We start from the raw sequence: 17,315 nt of genomic DNA, 5'->3' as shown, positions 1-17,315 counted from the left end.
TGGGCACCTTTCTGAAAAGCAGTGGGACGCTCACATCAACCGCTAAAACTAAGTTAACATTGTTATCTCAGTGGGTCCTAGTAAAGTGGATGGGGGTGCACAAATAAAGGGCAGCCTGAGAGACACAGTTATATTTCATCAAGTTATAAGTAGAGCATCGACCTTTATTTCTGTACAAACAATGCCAATGAAACTGATTTGGGCTGATCAGATTAAATTTGTGTGTAAACGAGTAGAGTCTATTAATGAGATGCTAAGACTCTCTCCTACTTTGACCAGTTTTCAGCTGTGCCCTGAATAGGTAATCTTGCCAGATAACTATTTCCATAGGGAAGAGTTATTTCCTTATTATGAGAAATATTGTTAACTGTTTGAGGTTATTAAAGGATTCTGAGTTATTTAAATTGGCATTTTTAACTCATTTACATTAACATAATCTTTTGAATTGATAGTCAATTTTGGAAGACACTTTAAAGGTATTCATATTGCCAAATGGCATATTCATTGTATTAAATACATCTGTGTATCAATAGGTGTGTGTGTGGGGGGAAGAGCCCTGGAAAGGTATGCAGTGAGATTTTGGGTTTGGGATTTTGTTTGTTTGCATTTCTTTATTTTCTGACTACTTTTATTAATATAAAGAATTAGGCTCTTTATATGTTGTGGCTCAGTGGATTGAGTGCTGGCCTGCAAACCAAAGAGTTGCTGGTTTGATTCCCAGTCAGGGCACATGCCTGGGTTGCAGGCCAGGTCCCCAGTAGTGGGCATGTGAGAGGCATTCATATTTCTCTCCCTCTCTCCCTCTCTCCTTCCCTTCCCCTTTCTCTAAAAATAAATGAATATAATAATCTTTAACAAAAAAGAATTGTTATTTTTCATTAAAAAAAGTGGTAAGGACCATGAGGCCTAGAGTTTGAATAACTTGTATAAACTGACATATCTAATTAATAATGGCCTTGAGTGTTGTTCATTTGTGTCCCCAGGGGTTCTATTAATTGCTGGGCTGTAATGGGAGTGGAAACACTACCCATTTCTCTGGAAACCACAAGACCAGGGAGCCAGCACACCTTCAAGAACGCCTGGCATTCTTCCTGTCGCTCTCCATCCAGAGCAGCATGGATCTCTGTTGGTGCAGTGATGCCGACCACACGCAGGTGTCTTCCCTGCTGAGGACAGTGAAGACCCAACGTACTTTTGTTGAGGGTAATTTAGCTTTTCCTCTCTCAGACCTGGTCTCCCTGTAGAGATTATCCTCTACACTCCCCAGCGTCTAAGCTTCCGCTGTTTTCTGGAGAACAGCCTTGCGGAGACCTCTCAGCATATGCTCATGCGCATATATAGTATGTGAAACTTCTTGCTGGAGTTCCCGTCTTTCAAACTCCATATGGCCCCATCACTATACAGACTCAGCCCAAGTTTCATTTTTCTGCCTTTATATGTAGGAAAACAAAGATAGCTAGAGAATTGTCACTTTACCTTCTTCTTTCCCTTCCCCATCCTGTCCCTCGTATATTACTCTCACCAAACCATGGTACTCAAGATTTAGAGTCAAATTTATATAAGAAAATAGCAATTGAAATATTTTTACTCAGAAGAACTTTTAGTCACATACTTGAGTTTAGACTGCTAGTTCCGTTCAGGTGTCAGTTTTCTCCTTATCCTCTGCAGTTACAGTAGTGCAATTGTCGCTACCTTAATTGTCCACACTTCTCACTGTGCCTCTGGGAGAATCATCCTGGTTCTTCATGTAGGGAGACCCCAGGATCATATTTACTCCCTGCCCCTCCTTCACAATATCCCCCTGGTGATAAATGTTGTCTATTTGCCCTCTCAGATCAGCTCCTGCCCATTAATTCCTGCTGCCTCTGTGTGAGTTTGGGACCTTACCTGGTCTAGTATTATAAAAGTTGAACCCCCCACCTTGCCTCCAACCCCGCCTCCTGGCAATGTATCCTTTCACGTCTGCCGTTCATGTACACCTTAACTTAGTACTCAGCCACTCCTTCCTTAATACAACCTGATGGCATCTCTTGGAACTAATGTAAAACACAAATCCCAAACAAAATGTTGAGTTTCTTCACAAGTCAGTTCAGAATTTGGGAGTACATTTTTCCTGTGGAAACAATAAAGTGATAGATAGGTTTACAAGCTAGCTGAAATTTTTAATTAAACTCTAGATGATATTTGAAGCCTACCCACATAAGTTAACAGTGTTGCCATAGAAATAGCTTCCAGCTGCCCAACTGGCATGTCATGGTGGGTTAGGGATATGTGTCCTCCATTAGATGTAGAGATTTAATAAAGGAGGAGAGAACTGATATTTATCAAGTGCTTATTACGAATCAGCCTCTGTTTCAGCACTTTGTATATTTTATTTTTGAGATATAATTGACATATAACATTGTATAAGTTTAAGGTTTGCAACATGTTGATTTGATACATTATTATATTGCAAAATCATTATCACCGTAGGGGTAGCTAACACCTCTATCACATCATGTAATTATCATTCTTTTTTTATGGTAGAACATTTAAGATCTTTTCAACTTTGAGGAGTATAACACAGTATTGTTGACCATAATCACTATGCTACATGTATTTTTTTGTACTAGTTATCATACTGTCTTAATTACTGTAGTTTTGTAGTACAGTTTGAGAGCAGGAAGTATGATACCACCAGACTGTCCCCTCCCCCACCTCAAGATGACTTTGGCTTTTTGGGGTCTTTTGCTGTCTCATACGAATTTTATGGTTGTCCTGTTTCTGTGAAAATGGAAGTTTATAGGGATTACATTGAATCAGAAAGGAAGATGGAAAATTCTCATTATTTGTAGATAATATGATCTCATATATAGAAGATCCTAAAGACTCAACCAAGAAAACTGTTGCAACTGATATGAATTCAATAAAGTTGCAGGATATAAAGTCAATATACAGAAATCAGTTTGATTTCTACACACTAATAACAAGATACCTCAAAATGAAATGATCCCATTCACAGTAGAACCAAAAATAATAAAATACTTAAGAATTAGTTTAACCAAGGAAGTGGAAGATTTGCACATTGGAAACTATGAGACTTTGATGAAAGAACTGGGGATGATACAAACAGTGGAAAGATACCCTGTGTTCGCGGGTTAGAAGAATTAATGTCGCTAATACGTTCTTACTGCCCAACACCTTCCATAGATTCACTGTAATCTCCATATATTTTATCTTAGCTCATTTTAATAATAGCTCTGTGATGGAGATGATTACTCATTGAATTGATGTTTAGCATACTAGTAATATAAATAATATCACAAGAGGAATCCTTACCTGACATAAAAGAATATTGTTTTTAAGCACTACTTTTCAAACTTTAGTAATTTATATACTTTATAATTTAAATTTTATTTATTTATTTTTAGAAAGGGGAAAGGGAGGGAGAAGGAGGGAGTGAAACATCAATGTGTGGCTGCCTCTCCTGTGCCCCCTACTGGGGACCTGGCCTGCAGTCCAGGCATGTGCCCTGACTGGGAATCAAATCAGTAACTCTTTAGTTCACAGGCCTGCGCTCAACCCACTGAGCCACATCAACCAAAGCTACATACTCTTTTAATTAATTAAGAACTGCAGTCTTTCAGTAATAAAACTATTATAGTTTTACTTAAATATGAACAAACATAAAATTAGGTATGAATTCCTATGTTTATATTTCTCATTTAACTATAAACCAAAGCAAATTCAAAAGTTCACAAAAAAACCTATAAAACTAATGAAGTGCAAATTAACATTATTTTAGTGTGATAGATGATCTTTTGCTGACATTGAATTGTTTGCAATATGAGCATGGAGCTGACTTGTTGCTCCACAGGTCTCTCGGCAGCTTTCATTACCACTGGCTTTCTTCTTCTGCCACATTTCTTTCCAGGATGTTGAAAATACAAGATCAGTACAATGTCGAGTGAGTACCCTAGGATGTTATTTTGCTTTTTAACTAGTGAGCCTGCATCATTTACATATTTAAGTGAGCCTCCTTTCCTCATTATTCCTTATACTTAAAGTGATGTTGATGCTGGCTCAGATTAGAGAAACAAATGTGTCTGTGCATTTGTAACCATGTTGCAAATCCTGTGCTGTGCTTAGTTAATAAGTGACTGTTGCAGTGGTACAGCATGTGTTTACGTTAATATCTTTTAGATATAAACTTTGCCCAGTTCAGTGTGGAAGTCTTTCTGGAGAACTCATGGACCCTTGGATCCCCGTTTGAAAGATACCGTCTTACTGTGTTCTTAAGCCATTATTTATTTACAACTATTAGAAAAAATAATTTATGTATTAGAACAGGTCCTTCAAATAACTCTACCAGGAAAGACTGTTATACTAGTTATGGTTACCTCTCTGAAAGCAATCAATCTATGTTTCTTTGAAGTTTTGTGTAATTCAGACTTTCATTAATTTAGAAGTATGCTTTCCCTTTTAAAAGTGTGGCAGTGGCCAGAGGGGAGGGGTGAAGGGGGTAAAGGTGGAAATAATGAAGATATTTAGGGAGTCGAGTCAAGTTTCATCACAGATACGGTTTGAAATGGTTCTCAGAGGATAGAGTTTTGCCAAGTGGACAGTATTAGAGGAAATACTTGTACATTCCAGGGAGAAGAAAGTCTGTGAACAGAATAAATTGTTAAAAAACTATGAAGTCCTTGGCTGTTAGTAACATTTTAACCTCCTGTCTGATATGTCCCTTCTTAAGTAGGGGTCTGAGGTGGGTTCAGTGAACATTTTAGAATGTAAAATCCCATAACTAGTTATTGCCAGGTTTATAATTATTGTTATTTAGCTGGCTAATCAAAAAGTTTGAACTTAAAAACTGTGTTGGGGTCAAAGCAGTACTGCTTTGCTGTTGTTGCTTGTCCGGGGGTGACTGTTAGGGGACAAAAAGGAAGCTGTCAGGAAAAACCTGTAGTGAGAACAATTGCACACGAACGGGCTCTGCTTTTCACCAAAGTTTCAGTTTCCAGAATTAAGTAAGTTTTACTTCGATTTCTTCTATAGTCAGGAGAACCGTATTTCTTAAATTCTTGCCTACTCTCGTGTTAGCAAAGAACTGTGATTTCGGGGTGGGGGTCTCAGACCTCAAATTACAGTTTCTTTTTACTCATGGAATTGTCATCTATGCACCAAATCAGCACTGTGTTTTATCTCCTGTAAAACCTTTTCCTGCAGCTTTGCTTTCACTTCCTCTCTCCACCGGTTTAGTCATATGTGGAAGATTTTGGCAGTTGGTTGAGGTGTTGGGTCAGCATTTTTCACCGTGGAAGAAGGAAAGTGGGGAACGGTGACAGGAGGATACTGGGCACATTTTCCTTTCCTTTTTTATATGTGACCCACGCGTAACATTACAAAAGTCTAATGAGAACCTCGGCGTGGGAGTTTTAGCCTAGTGTCCTGGAGGTGGGCTGTGTAGGATGGCATGTAAGTGATAACGCCTCACTGGAGTGTCCTTAAAAGCCATGTACAGCCGTGAGGACTCAGACTCCCTGGCAGTGCGACAGATTCAGGAAGAGAAACGGTGGCCTCCAGGAGTCGCGGGGTTGGGGGAGGAGCTTTGGGGTCCATTCCCCATCCTCCTTCAGTATTGACAGGTGCTTCTCGGGCACCTTTAGGAAGTGCTCTGTACATGGTGTTTAATATCCCACCCGCCCCCGCACACTCTCCCTCTCTTCACTGACTCAGAAACTGAATTCAGCTTAGGGAACTCCAGCTCTTCCTGCCAGCCTGTTTATTCCAAGATTGAAATCCCGTGTGGGTTTAGTTGTTTGTACCAAATCTGCTTTAAACTGTTGAGCTAGAAGCAAATTAATTATTATCATTGTATAGCAGTAGAGCAAGTAAAACCCAGTGATAGGTCTTGAAAAGCTGTCATGACTTGAAGTGAAATAGGCTACTCTTGAATAGGTTCATCTACAGCATGAAGGGCTTTGGTCTTGACACTGTCAAGTATGAAATTGGATTTTGGGTCATGGAATCCTGTCTAGCTTTAGGGGCAGCTTCAGCCGTTAAGCTCTCCCATCAGCCATTTTATCCTGGGATTGACTTTGAGCTTTGCTTTTCAAACTTTCCATCTGGGCGCTTCATATCAGACCTCTTTTGGCAAATAAATAAAACACGCCAGGGTAGACGGTCATATTTCCTTTGCATAAGTGCCCTGGGAGACATTTGATTTTCTCAAGCATAATTTTGATGACTAGAGTTTCCTGTTTTGGGGGTGTCAGTGTTAAGCAGGCAAAGCTGCTAGTTATTGCCATTGAAGTCATTTTACAAAGGCAGTAAAGGCCAAGCATGGCTCTTGGGACAGAACTACATCCGGTACAGCTTCTCTTTGTAAGATCTATTATAAGTTAAAATTGTTTTGACACTTTTAAAGTGCACGTCTTCGTCTCCAAACACAATTAGTGTTGAAAAATGAAACCATCCTGGATAAGACTTCAGTGGCTTAGAAAGCAGCTCCATCTGGTGCTTGCTAACAGTGTTTGCTTGGTTCATCCCTTGGTTTTGTAGGAGCATGAATACAGATGTACACTGAACTGGTAAAAAAGTGTCGAATCCAAGGTTTCAGTTTCACTGATGGGTTTCTGTTGTGCTTACCACTGACAGTAAGCTGTGTTCTTGGTGACTCTCACTTGGCCATCCTGTGGATAGGGATGTTGTAGCTGCTAATCAACTCAGCAGCTCTTTCTTGGCTGAATTAATTTACTTGCACTCAAAGCAGGGAACTATTTTTACTATTTTTCTACTACTTTATAAAGACCAGTGGCTTTAACTAGGTTCACAAGATACAGGCCAGGATTCCTCATTCTTTTGTTTTCAGTGCCACATAGTGCTGAGTAGACAGGCAATTTTGCAGTATTTTTCTAAAAAATGTTTTGGAGGGTCGACTTTAGCTCAAGAGGTTACTTCATCATGGCAAACACTAAAAAAATGTTTGGAGACTGACAGGAACTGCCTCAAATATCAATAGAAGTTACTTCTGAAAGTACACATGATATGTACTTTCGTTATACTGTTCTTATTTTTCATGGTGAGCATATATAACAAAAGAAAAAAATCACATATAAAAAAGAAAAATGTTTAAAACAAAATATATTGTACATAGCTATAGTCTTTCATTTGCCACGTGGTCTTTCTGAGCCTGTTTTCCCTCATCCGTGAAACAGAGATTGACGTAAGGGCCTGCTCAGTTTAGCATTCTGTGTGTTGTGATTATCTGCCTCTTTTCCTGTCTTTTCAGCCTCTCCTCCAGGTAATACTGGCATTCAACATCATATTATTTCTGCCATCTTCAAGTAAGGAATTAGACACCTCTCCATACTCCCAGCTCTTTCTTCCATTTTCACCCTAAACTTCTAAAGGTATCTACAGGTACTCTTGCATCTCCTCACTCTTCAGCTCACCCCACTCTGCTTTCTGTCCCCACCGCTGCTGAGATCCGGGCGAGCTCACATCAAAGTGCTGCGGGCACACTCAGTTCTCGCGCTCTGGTGCCGCTCAGCAGCATTGGAATGGCGTCTTCAGCCCCTTAGTGAAATCTCATCGGGCTGCTGTAACTTTTGAGTCTTCTATGGAGATTATCCTCTTCTCCCTGGTTCACCCACCAAGGCCACTGCCCCAGCTCATTCTATTTCCTTTTTGGCCTAGATATTTCTATGCTAATAATTTCCAGATACGAACAGCAGAATTCTTTTCTGTGCTCCAGAATTCTCAATTCAATTAATTCCTTGCTCTATTACACACATGCAGGCTGACAAAAATATGGACTCATAATCTTCCCTCCAAAAGTTGTACCTCTTCCAACATTATTTATCTCAGCAAGTGGCCCCACAAATCATTCAAATTCATAAACCTAAAATGTTGCTCTGGAATTCACTTATTCCTGCATCTACCTTTCTCTCCTTCTCTGTCTGGTGCCACATCCTACTCCAGATTCTTGTCATATCTTAGTTTGACCACAATAGCTCTTTAAAGTCTCCTGCCCTCCCCGCCACCCCGTTCTTTCCCACTTACTTTTCACACAGCAGCCAGAGCTGTCTGTTATCTTTTGAGTCAGATTTTTTGAGGTTTGATTTATGTACAGAAAAAATCTTTTATTTCGTGTACAGTTCTGAGTTTTGACCGACGCATGCAGTCATGTCCCCACTATTGCACGGTATTTGGACCGTGCCCAGTGTTTGCCTGTGAGCCTTTATGCACAGGCTTCCGTGGAAACATCCCTTTTCTTTTGTCTCAGGGTGGACACCTCGGGGCAGCAGTGCTGGGCTCCGTGGACCGTGTATGTTATGTTAAACTTTATAGGAAACTGCCAAACTGTTTCTTTTTGTATTTTATTTTTTTCTTCCTGATATGAAAAGTACCTAATTATGATCAAGATTCTAGTTGTAATAAAAGATTTGGAATAATATTCCTTAGGATTCTTCATATGTATGTTCTAAAAACACAGACTTCTAAAATAACTTTAAGTATCAGCCTTTAAGTATCTGTTCATAGGTGCTATCTCTTTACTTTTGTAAAGGATTCATATTTGTATGATTGTAGATATTTTACAGATTAAATTTTTGAATTATGAAATTCTTCATAATACACTGGGTGCTTTGGTGTCATAGAGGACTGGGAACATGTCATTATTCCAAATTTTTTCAAAGTGGCTGAGCCATTTGCATTCCCACTAGCAATATGAGTTTCAATTGCTCCACGTTCTCCCTAGCACCAGTTTTTGTTTTAATTTTATTTTAACCATTCTGATACATGTATAATGGTAGCTCATTGAAACTACAGTGAGCTACCATTCCTGTATGACTAATGATATTTAGCATCTTTCACATGTTTATATGAAATCCATATATACTTTTGATGAAGTATATGCTTAAGTCTTTTGTGTATTTTTAATTAGTGTTATTTTATTTTTGTTGAATGTTCAAAGTCCTTTATATATTCTGTATACAAAGCCAGATATATACTTTGCAAAAATACTCTTATCTGTGGCTTGTCTTCTCATTTGTTTATCAGAGCAAACATTTTATTTTGACGGAAGTTCTAATTATCTATTTTTTTCTCTTTTATGGATCAGTATTTTTGGTGTTGTATCTAAGAACTGTGCCTGATGGTCGCAAAGATTTTCTCTTATGTTTTCTTTTAAATTTTATACTTAGATCTGTGATCCATTGTGAGTTAATTTTTTGTTTATGGGGCCTGAGGTAGAGATTAAGGTTTCTTTTATTGCCTGTGGATACCCAGTTATTCTAGCACATTTGTTGAAAAGAATATTCTTTTCATCTTTGTCAAAATCAATTGCCTATATTTGCATGGGTCTATTTTTGGACTCTAGTCCGTTCTCTCTGTTTTGATCTATGCCAGAGGTAAGCCAACATTTTCTGTAAAGAACTGGTTAGTAAATATTTTAGGTTTTGTAGGTCAAAAGGCAAAATCCAAGATATTGTGTAGGTACTTCTGTAACAAGAGAAAAAAATTTCCGTGAATTTTTGACAATTTAAAATACAATAATTGAGTATAATTTTTGTGACACAGATCTGCTAATAAGAAGAATGGAATTGAGGGGTGGAGGGATAACATTTTGCTTATTAAGGGCTCGAAATTAAATACAAATGTTCATCTATTAATGCATATATAATGAAACTTTACTACTTTTATCTTTGAAAACTGTGTTTCCACACTGGTAATACATGTAGCAGTGGGAATTTTGCCGTTTTTAGAACACTAGAAAGCACCGCAACGTGGTGAGAGAGCCACCTACAGCTGTTCACAGCTGCTCAGCTCTTCATTGTAGCACAGACGTTGCCACAGACAATATGTAAAGAAATGAGCCCGGCTGTCTTCCAATATAGCTTTATTGATGGGTACTGAAATTTGAATTTCATATAATTTTCACTTGTCAAAAAACATTCTATTGTTTTTTTCAACCATATAAAAATTTTAGAAGCATCCTTAGCTGAGGGACATAGAAAAACAGGCTATAGGCTAGATGTGTCCTGTTGGCTGTAATTTACTTAATCCCATGTCCCCATTCTGTGTTCTTATCCTTGTCCCAACACCACATGGGGTTACTGTAGCTTTATGCTAAGTATTCAGATGCTAAGTATGCTAAGTATGCTAAGAAATCAGGTAATCCAAGTCTTCCAACTTTTTTCTCCTCAACATTGTTTTGGCTATTTTAGTTCCTTTGCTTTTCCATATAAATTTTTGAATCAGCTTGTGATTTCTACAAAAAAAAAAATCCACCTTGGATTTTGGTTGCATTTATGTTAAATCTACAGAGTACTTTGGGTACAATTGACATCTTAACAGTATCAAGAGAATGTGGTATATCTCTTCATTTATTTAGGTCCTGCATTTTTTGGACTATAAGAAGCACCCGCCCCCCAAATTTGGGTGGAAATGGGGGGTGCGTCTTATAGTCCAAATGTAGCTTACCTGGCTCTCTGGGAGGGGAAGGGGGTGGCGGTGGAGCAGGGCCACAGGAGGCAGGAGCAGGGTCACCACCGCAGGAAGCTGGCGGCAGGAGTGGGGTGATGCTGTCACATACTATAGAGCTAGGGAGGAGGGTACAGGCGGTGCAGGATGTTAGGAAAGGAAAGCCTGCGGTGCCCATACGTGCCTCCATCACGTGACTGGTGTGTCCCCCATTAGCATTAACATAGGCAAATTCCACTGCAGGGTCACCTGTGAATGTGGCCCTGCAGCTGTTGCAAAACTACAACTCCCTTTATGCTTGGACAGGTTGAGATGATGGGAGCTATGATTTGGCAACAGCTGCAGAGACACACAGGTTGTGCAAAACTGCTGTCCCCATACAAGAGTGCTGCACAACCTGTGGCCCTCCAGAAGCAGATCCTCCCATAACAGTGTCAGCAGCAGATCCCCCCCATAACAGCGTCAGCGGCATATCCCCCCATAACAGTGCGTCATCCACTGATGTTCTCAGCTACAGTGCCCCCATAACTATGAAGGACACAGTGCTGATAGTTCTGTCATTACCGTATTTTGCTGTAGAAAGATTTGATAGCCTACTGTAGTCTCCTGCTGAATCTACTGTAATTGTGGAAAGATGTCAAAGCAGAAAAGGATTTCTGCTTTAAAGGATGTTATTAAATATTTTACCACATTTTCTGCTTCAAAATTTTTTTTTCCTATTTGCCTCCTCTAAAACCTAGGTTCATCTTAGGGTCCGGTGCGTCTTACAGTCTGAAAAATATGGTATTGGATATTTTTTCTCAGTGTTTTGTACCTTTCTGCATATAGATTTTAGAACTTACACATTTTGTTAGACTTATACCTAAGTTTTTTATGTTTTTTAGTTAGAGCCATCTTTTTAAAAATGCAAATTATATCATGTTGTTTCACCTCCAGTGGCTTCCTACTCCTCAGGATAAACTCTGATCTTTAAAAGCCTGCAAAGCCCTGTGTGATCGGCCCCCGCTTTCCTCTTGCAGTCGGACTTTATGCCACTCTTCTCCTTACTGAAAATGTTCTCGTCTTAGCCTGGCGGGGCATCGTTTATCAACTTAGGGTATAGCTTTCAGAGTATTGAAAGAGTAAATAAATGCTTTTAAACAAACACTTGAAAAATAAATTTTAGCCTTATTGAGAAAAGCAGGTTAATGATCTTCAGCTAATAATGAACTTAGATTTGGACTGAGCTGTTGGCCTCTCTGTATGGAATTCTTTGATCTTTAAGTCTGGATTTCTTCCATCGAGGCAGAGTTTTTTTATGAGTGTTGTTTATAAGGGACTTAGTTTTGTATATTTTTGCTAAAGAAAATACTTTTTCCTTCCTTATACATGTGCTGAAACTTGACAAAAAAGGCTAATTTTCTGGCCAAAGCCAAGGATTCTGTTACTGCTGTACAGAAATGAAGTTAAACTTTTCAATTATTAAAATAGTTCTTACATGTACATACCTACTGCCAACGGTGTTACAATATCCAAAGTAGAAGTGTAGGACTAGTGATGTCCTGTGGGAAGGCCTGCAGCTGTGTGCCTAAGACAAGAGAAGAGAGCCATGAGATTCTTTTTTTTTTAATTACCTTTAAACCCAGCGCTTTAATTAACCAATGTTTATTCAGCACCTTATGCTAGTATACAGAGATGAATAAGATATAGTGTAGGACTTAAAGAAGGTCAAAAACTTCTTTAAGTGAGGAAAAAGTTAAAAATGAAAGTGCTTATAAATGGAGGCATGTCTAAGTAGCTTTGATAGTACCAAGGAAAAATAAGTAGCCCAGTGGGATTTAGGGTATGAATGATAAGACTACTTAATTTTCAAAACATAAGGCTAGAAGGAAGACAAAGACCATATCATGAAAACTTAAGGGACTTGTATTCCATCATATAACTAGAGATTCCAATGCCTCAATGCACAGAGAATTACCTGGAGAACTTATTTTAAAAATCAGATCCCCAGACTCATTTCTGAGAGATGGACTAGGTATATCTGGGATGGTTTCCCAGATGATTCTTATTTGGCTAGCAACCTCTAGTTTGCAAAGTCACATTTGATAGCCAGTGCAGTAGGTAAGATTGAGCCACACAAAAGTTAAGCTAGACATGAGCATATTAGCTGAATCTGGTGGTGGTATAGGACAGTGGAATCACCAGAGAAGCTTACTGAAACACAGGTTCTGATCCAGTAAGTGTAAGATACTACCTTTCTAACAAGCTCCCCGTTGAGGTTGATACTACTTGACTGAGGGTAACACTTTGAATAACGAGGGTGGAGGGGTTGGATTGGAATGGGGTGAGGCTACGGACAGGAAGATCAGTTGACAGCCTGTTGCAGGAATCTAGGCAAATTAATTACAGTGTTTGGTAATGGCAAGAATGAGTTCTAGTGAAATATAATAGATAAAATTGGCAAGACTAATTTAGGAAGTTAGTGGGACGTGGTGTTAGAATTGAGGGGAGAGGTGTCAAGAATGGTCTGAAGATCAATAAAAATAAAGAAACAAGTTTTTAAAAAAGAATGGTCTGAAGGCTGAAGGCTAGCTGTCTAGGTGGACGACATTAATGGAGTTAGGATAAAAGAGGAAGAAGGTGCCCCAGGGGGTAGAGAAAGGCTGGCTGGAATAGGTTTTTGGAGTTGAGAAAAGGGGTAGCCAGAAGGTTAGTTTTGAATGCGATGAGTTTGAGGAGTCTGTGAGATATCCAAAATGTAAAGCGTAGGTAGAGGAAGAGGGACCCACAATAGACCAAGAAGTCTCAGGCAGGTTGGTGGTAGCAGTTTCAAAGGCATTCCCAGGTTAGGAAGGTCACAGTATCGTTCCCATAGAGACATCAAACAAAAGATTAGATGTGGTTCAACAAAAGTGTGTAAAATAACGTTACAGTTAGTTTTTCTCTCAGTCTTTTAAGGAACAGAGCCAATTTTTTTTTTATGTCATTCATCATGAAAAGCTTCGTAGTGCCTTTTCCATTCAGATTTTCTTCTTTTTTCCCTTTCCCCCAGATCGATGATACTTAACAAGAGCTGCTGCGACGACACATAGGGGAGGTGAAAACTAGCAGATGAAAGTCTTGCCATGCACTGAAAGGAAAGCATTGTCTGTGAAGCTCTGTTTTCTAAAATGTCTGCTTGTAATACCTTTACTGAACACGTCTGGAAGCCTGGTGAATGCAAGAACTGTTTTAAACCTAAAAGCCTGCACCAGCTCCCTCCCGAGCCGGAGAAGACACCCATTACCCACGGCAATGTGAAAACTAATGCCAATCATAGTAACAATCACCGTGTCAGGAACACCGGAAATTTCCGGCCGCCTGTGGCTAAAAAACCCACGATAGCTGTGAAGCCCACCATGATGGTGGCTGATGGGCAAACTGCATGCAGTGAGCTTGGCGTCCAAGGGCACTGTGAGAGCAGACCTGTCGTCACAGGGAGGAGCCCAAACAGGGCAGCTCTGACTAAGAAACCACTCAATAATAATAATGAAAATGATACTGAAGGAATTAGCCATGTTTCTAAACCTTGTGGCAGTAATGATAATGCAAAGAAGATGTCAAATAACAATAATGGACTAACCGAAGTGTTGAAGGAGATAGCAGGCTTGGATACTGCCTCTCAGATAAGAGGAAGTGAAACCAACTCCAGAGAAATATTCTTAGGAAGAATAAATGATTGCTATAAACGGTCATTGGAAAGAAAGCTCCCACCAAGTTGCATGATTGGTGGGATGAAGGATACTCAGGGCAAGCACGTTATTCTGAGTGGGAGCACAGAAGTGATCAGTAATGAAGGGGGCCGGTTCTGTTACCCAGAGTTTTCCAGTGGAGAGGAGAGTGAGGAAGATGCACTTTTCAGGAACATGGAGGAGGAGCGTGAGAGCTGGGATGAAAGTGATGAAGAGCTGTTGGCTATGGAGATTCGCATGAGGGGACAACCTCGCTTCGCTAACTTTCGGGCAAATACTTTGTCTCCTGTTCAGTTCCACGTGGACAAAAAGTGGAATACTGTTCCTCTGCGAAATAAGTCTCTACAGAGGATCTGCGCTGTGGACTATGATGACAGTTACGATGAGATCCTGAATGGTTACGAAGAGAATTCTGTGGTCTGTGGACCAGGATGCTCTCAGAGTATGGTGTCATCTGACTCCACCTCACCAGATTCTTCTCTAACAGAAGAATCACATTCTGAAACAGCCAGCAGTTTGTCCCAGAAGACGTGTAGTGGGGGACTGTCTCCTGGTAGCCCAGGAGGTTCTAAGGATATGAAGGAGCGTGAGCCCAATCATGAAAGCCTCTCTGGCAGCAGTGAGGGGAAGGATTCATCACAAGCATCCAAAAGCTCAGTAAAAATTCCAGAGACTCACAAAGCAGTCCTTGCTCTCAGATTGGAAGAGAAGGATGGCAAGATTGCGGTACAAAGTGAGAAGCAAGGAAGTAAAGCCTCTGCAGATGTCGCAGGGCCAGCAGTAATCATAAACCTCATTCCTGCACAAGAGCAAGCAAAGCCCTACCGCGTTGTGAGTCTCGAGCAGCCGTTGTGCAAGCCGTATACTGTTGTGGATGTGTCGGCAGCCATGGCCAGTGAGCACCTTGAGGGCCCTGGTAACAACCCCAAGACGAAAAGCTCATCTTCTGCTCCAAACTCTCCAGTGACACCACCTGTGTCAACATCAGGTCAAATAAGTGCCCATTTCCAAAAATCCAGTGCAATTCAATACCAAGAAGTGTGGACTTCCAGTACCAGTCCAAGACAAAAGATACCTAAGGTGGAATTAATTAGTGCTGGAACTGGACCAAATGTCCCTCCAAGGAAAAACTGTCACAAATCAGCTCCTACTTCACCCATAGCTATAAATGTTTCCTCCAAAACCATCCCTGTGAAGTCACCTAATTTGTCCGAAATAAAATTTAATAGTTACAACAATGCTGGTATGCCACCTTTCCCAATTATCATTCATGACGAACCAACTTATGCTCGCAGTTCCAAAAATGCTATCAAAGTTCCCATCGTAATCAATCCAAATGCATATGACAATCTAGCCATTTATAAAAGTTTCCTCGGAACAAATGGAGAACTTCCAGTGAAGGAAAAAACCACAAGTATGATAAGCCATACTTACGAAGAAATAGAAACTACAGGCAAAGTGTCTGAGGACACCACCAGCAACCCCACTGATTGTCCCCAAGCTAAAGGGTTTTCCAATAGTACAGAGCGTAAAAGGGGCTCAGTGGCTCAGAAGGTCCAGGAGTTTAACAGCTGTCTCAACAGAGGTCAGTCTTCACCACAGAGAAGCTACAGTTCCAGCCACAGCTCCCCAACAAAGCTCCAGAGAACCACTCAAGAACCTATTGCTAGAACAGAAGGCACTCAGGGGTCTCCGATGGTAGGCAGTGGCAGCAACAACAGGGAGAAAGCAAGTACAGTGCTCTCTCAGATTGTGGCTTCTATTCAACCTCCACAGTCTTCTCCAGAAATGCCCCCGTCGAGCCAGAAAGCTTGCAGTGTGGAAAAGCTTTATGCAGTTCCTCCAGATGTCGATGCCCCTAAGAGTACACCCGTCCGGCCCAAATCTCTCTTTACATCTCAGCCCAGTGGTGAACGCGAAGCACCTCAGAACACAGAAAATCTTACCACTGAAGTACAGAAAGATCCACTGGCAAAGCCAGTCCCCTCTTCCTCCTCCAAATTAGTGACTAATCCCCAAAGTGAGCCACCACCTCCTTTTCCCCCACCACGCTCTACTTCTTCCCCTTACCATGCGAGTAACCTTCTGCATAAGCATTTCACCAACTGGACCAAGTCAACCAGCCCTACCAGGTCAACAGAAGCTGAATCAGTTTTGCACTCTGAAGGTAGCAGGCGGGCAGCTGATGCAAAACCTAAACGCTGGATATCATTTAAAAGCTTCTTCCGCCGTCGGAAAACAGACGAGGAGGATGACAAGGAGAAGGAGCGAGAGAAAGGGAAACTGGTGGGCCTGGATGGCACAGTCATCCACATGCTGCCCCCTCCTCCGGTTCAGCGCCATCAGTGGTTCGCAGAGGCAAAAGGAGAGTCCAGTGAGAAACCAGCCATCGTCTTCATGTACAGGTGTGACCCTGCCGAAGGTCAGCTCAGCGTGGATCAGAATAAGCCCAGAGCAGACCAGTCCGCAGTTGTGGAGAAAGGCGGAACGCGGGATGGGTTTCTGCAGGATTCCCAGGAAAAGAAAATGAGTCGTTCTTCTCCATCGCAGATTCCTAAAAAAGTTCTCAGGTATGTGAAATAGACTGGCAGAATGTGGGAACTTTTTAAAAAATTTAATCTTTATTGTATTTTTTTTTCATTACCATTTAGTATTCTTATAACCCCCTCTCCCCAGCAATCACCACACTGTTGTCCGTATCCATGAGTCCTTGTCCCTTTTTGCTTAATCCCTCTACCTGCTAACCCAGCCACCCCACCGCCCCCCCCCCTGCAGCTGCTATTCGTTCTCCATCTATGAGTCTGTCCCCATTTTCCTTGTTAGTTCAGTTTGTTCATTAGATTCCACATATGAGTGAAATCATGTGGTATTTGTCGTTCTCTGACTGGCTTATGTCAGTTAGCATAATGTTCTCCAGGTCCATTCATACTGTCACAGAAGGTAAAATTTTCTTGTTTTTATGCTGAGTAGCATTCCATTGTGTAAATGTCCTGTGGTTGTTTTATCCATATATCTGCTGATGGACACCTGAGCTGCTTCCATATCTTGGTGATTGTAATAATACTACAGTGAACATAGGGACGTTTATGTTCTTTTGAATTACTGTTTTGGGTTCCTTCAGATATATTCCCAGAAGTCGGC

At 40.7% G+C, this 17,315-nt stretch overlaps 1 protein-coding gene across 4 annotated transcripts in view; it reads left to right on the top strand.

The window, feature by feature from the left end:
• The window catches only part of PEAK1 (pseudopodium enriched atypical kinase 1), a 196,962-nt gene that overhangs the window by 96,807 nt on the left and 82,840 nt on the right, over positions 1-17,315 (top strand). For all 4 annotated transcript variants that reach the window (XR_008427431.2, XM_053929167.2, XM_024557495.4 and 1 more), the window contains one exon: positions 13,496-16,744. Coding sequence is in view for 3 of the 4 variants with exons in the window: in XM_053929167.2 (XP_053785142.1) it covers positions 13,614-16,744 (3,131 nt within the window). In the remaining variant the exon portion in view is untranslated. The remainder of the gene's footprint in view (positions 1-13,495; positions 16,745-17,315) is intronic.

This window comes from Desmodus rotundus, chromosome 7, assembly GCF_022682495.2.
Source record: "Desmodus rotundus isolate HL8 chromosome 7, HLdesRot8A.1, whole genome shotgun sequence".
NCBI lineage: Eukaryota > Metazoa > Chordata > Mammalia > Chiroptera > Phyllostomidae > Desmodus > Desmodus rotundus.
The sequence above is the reverse complement of the archived record's forward strand: the minus strand, read 5'-3'. Positions and strand labels throughout refer to the sequence as shown.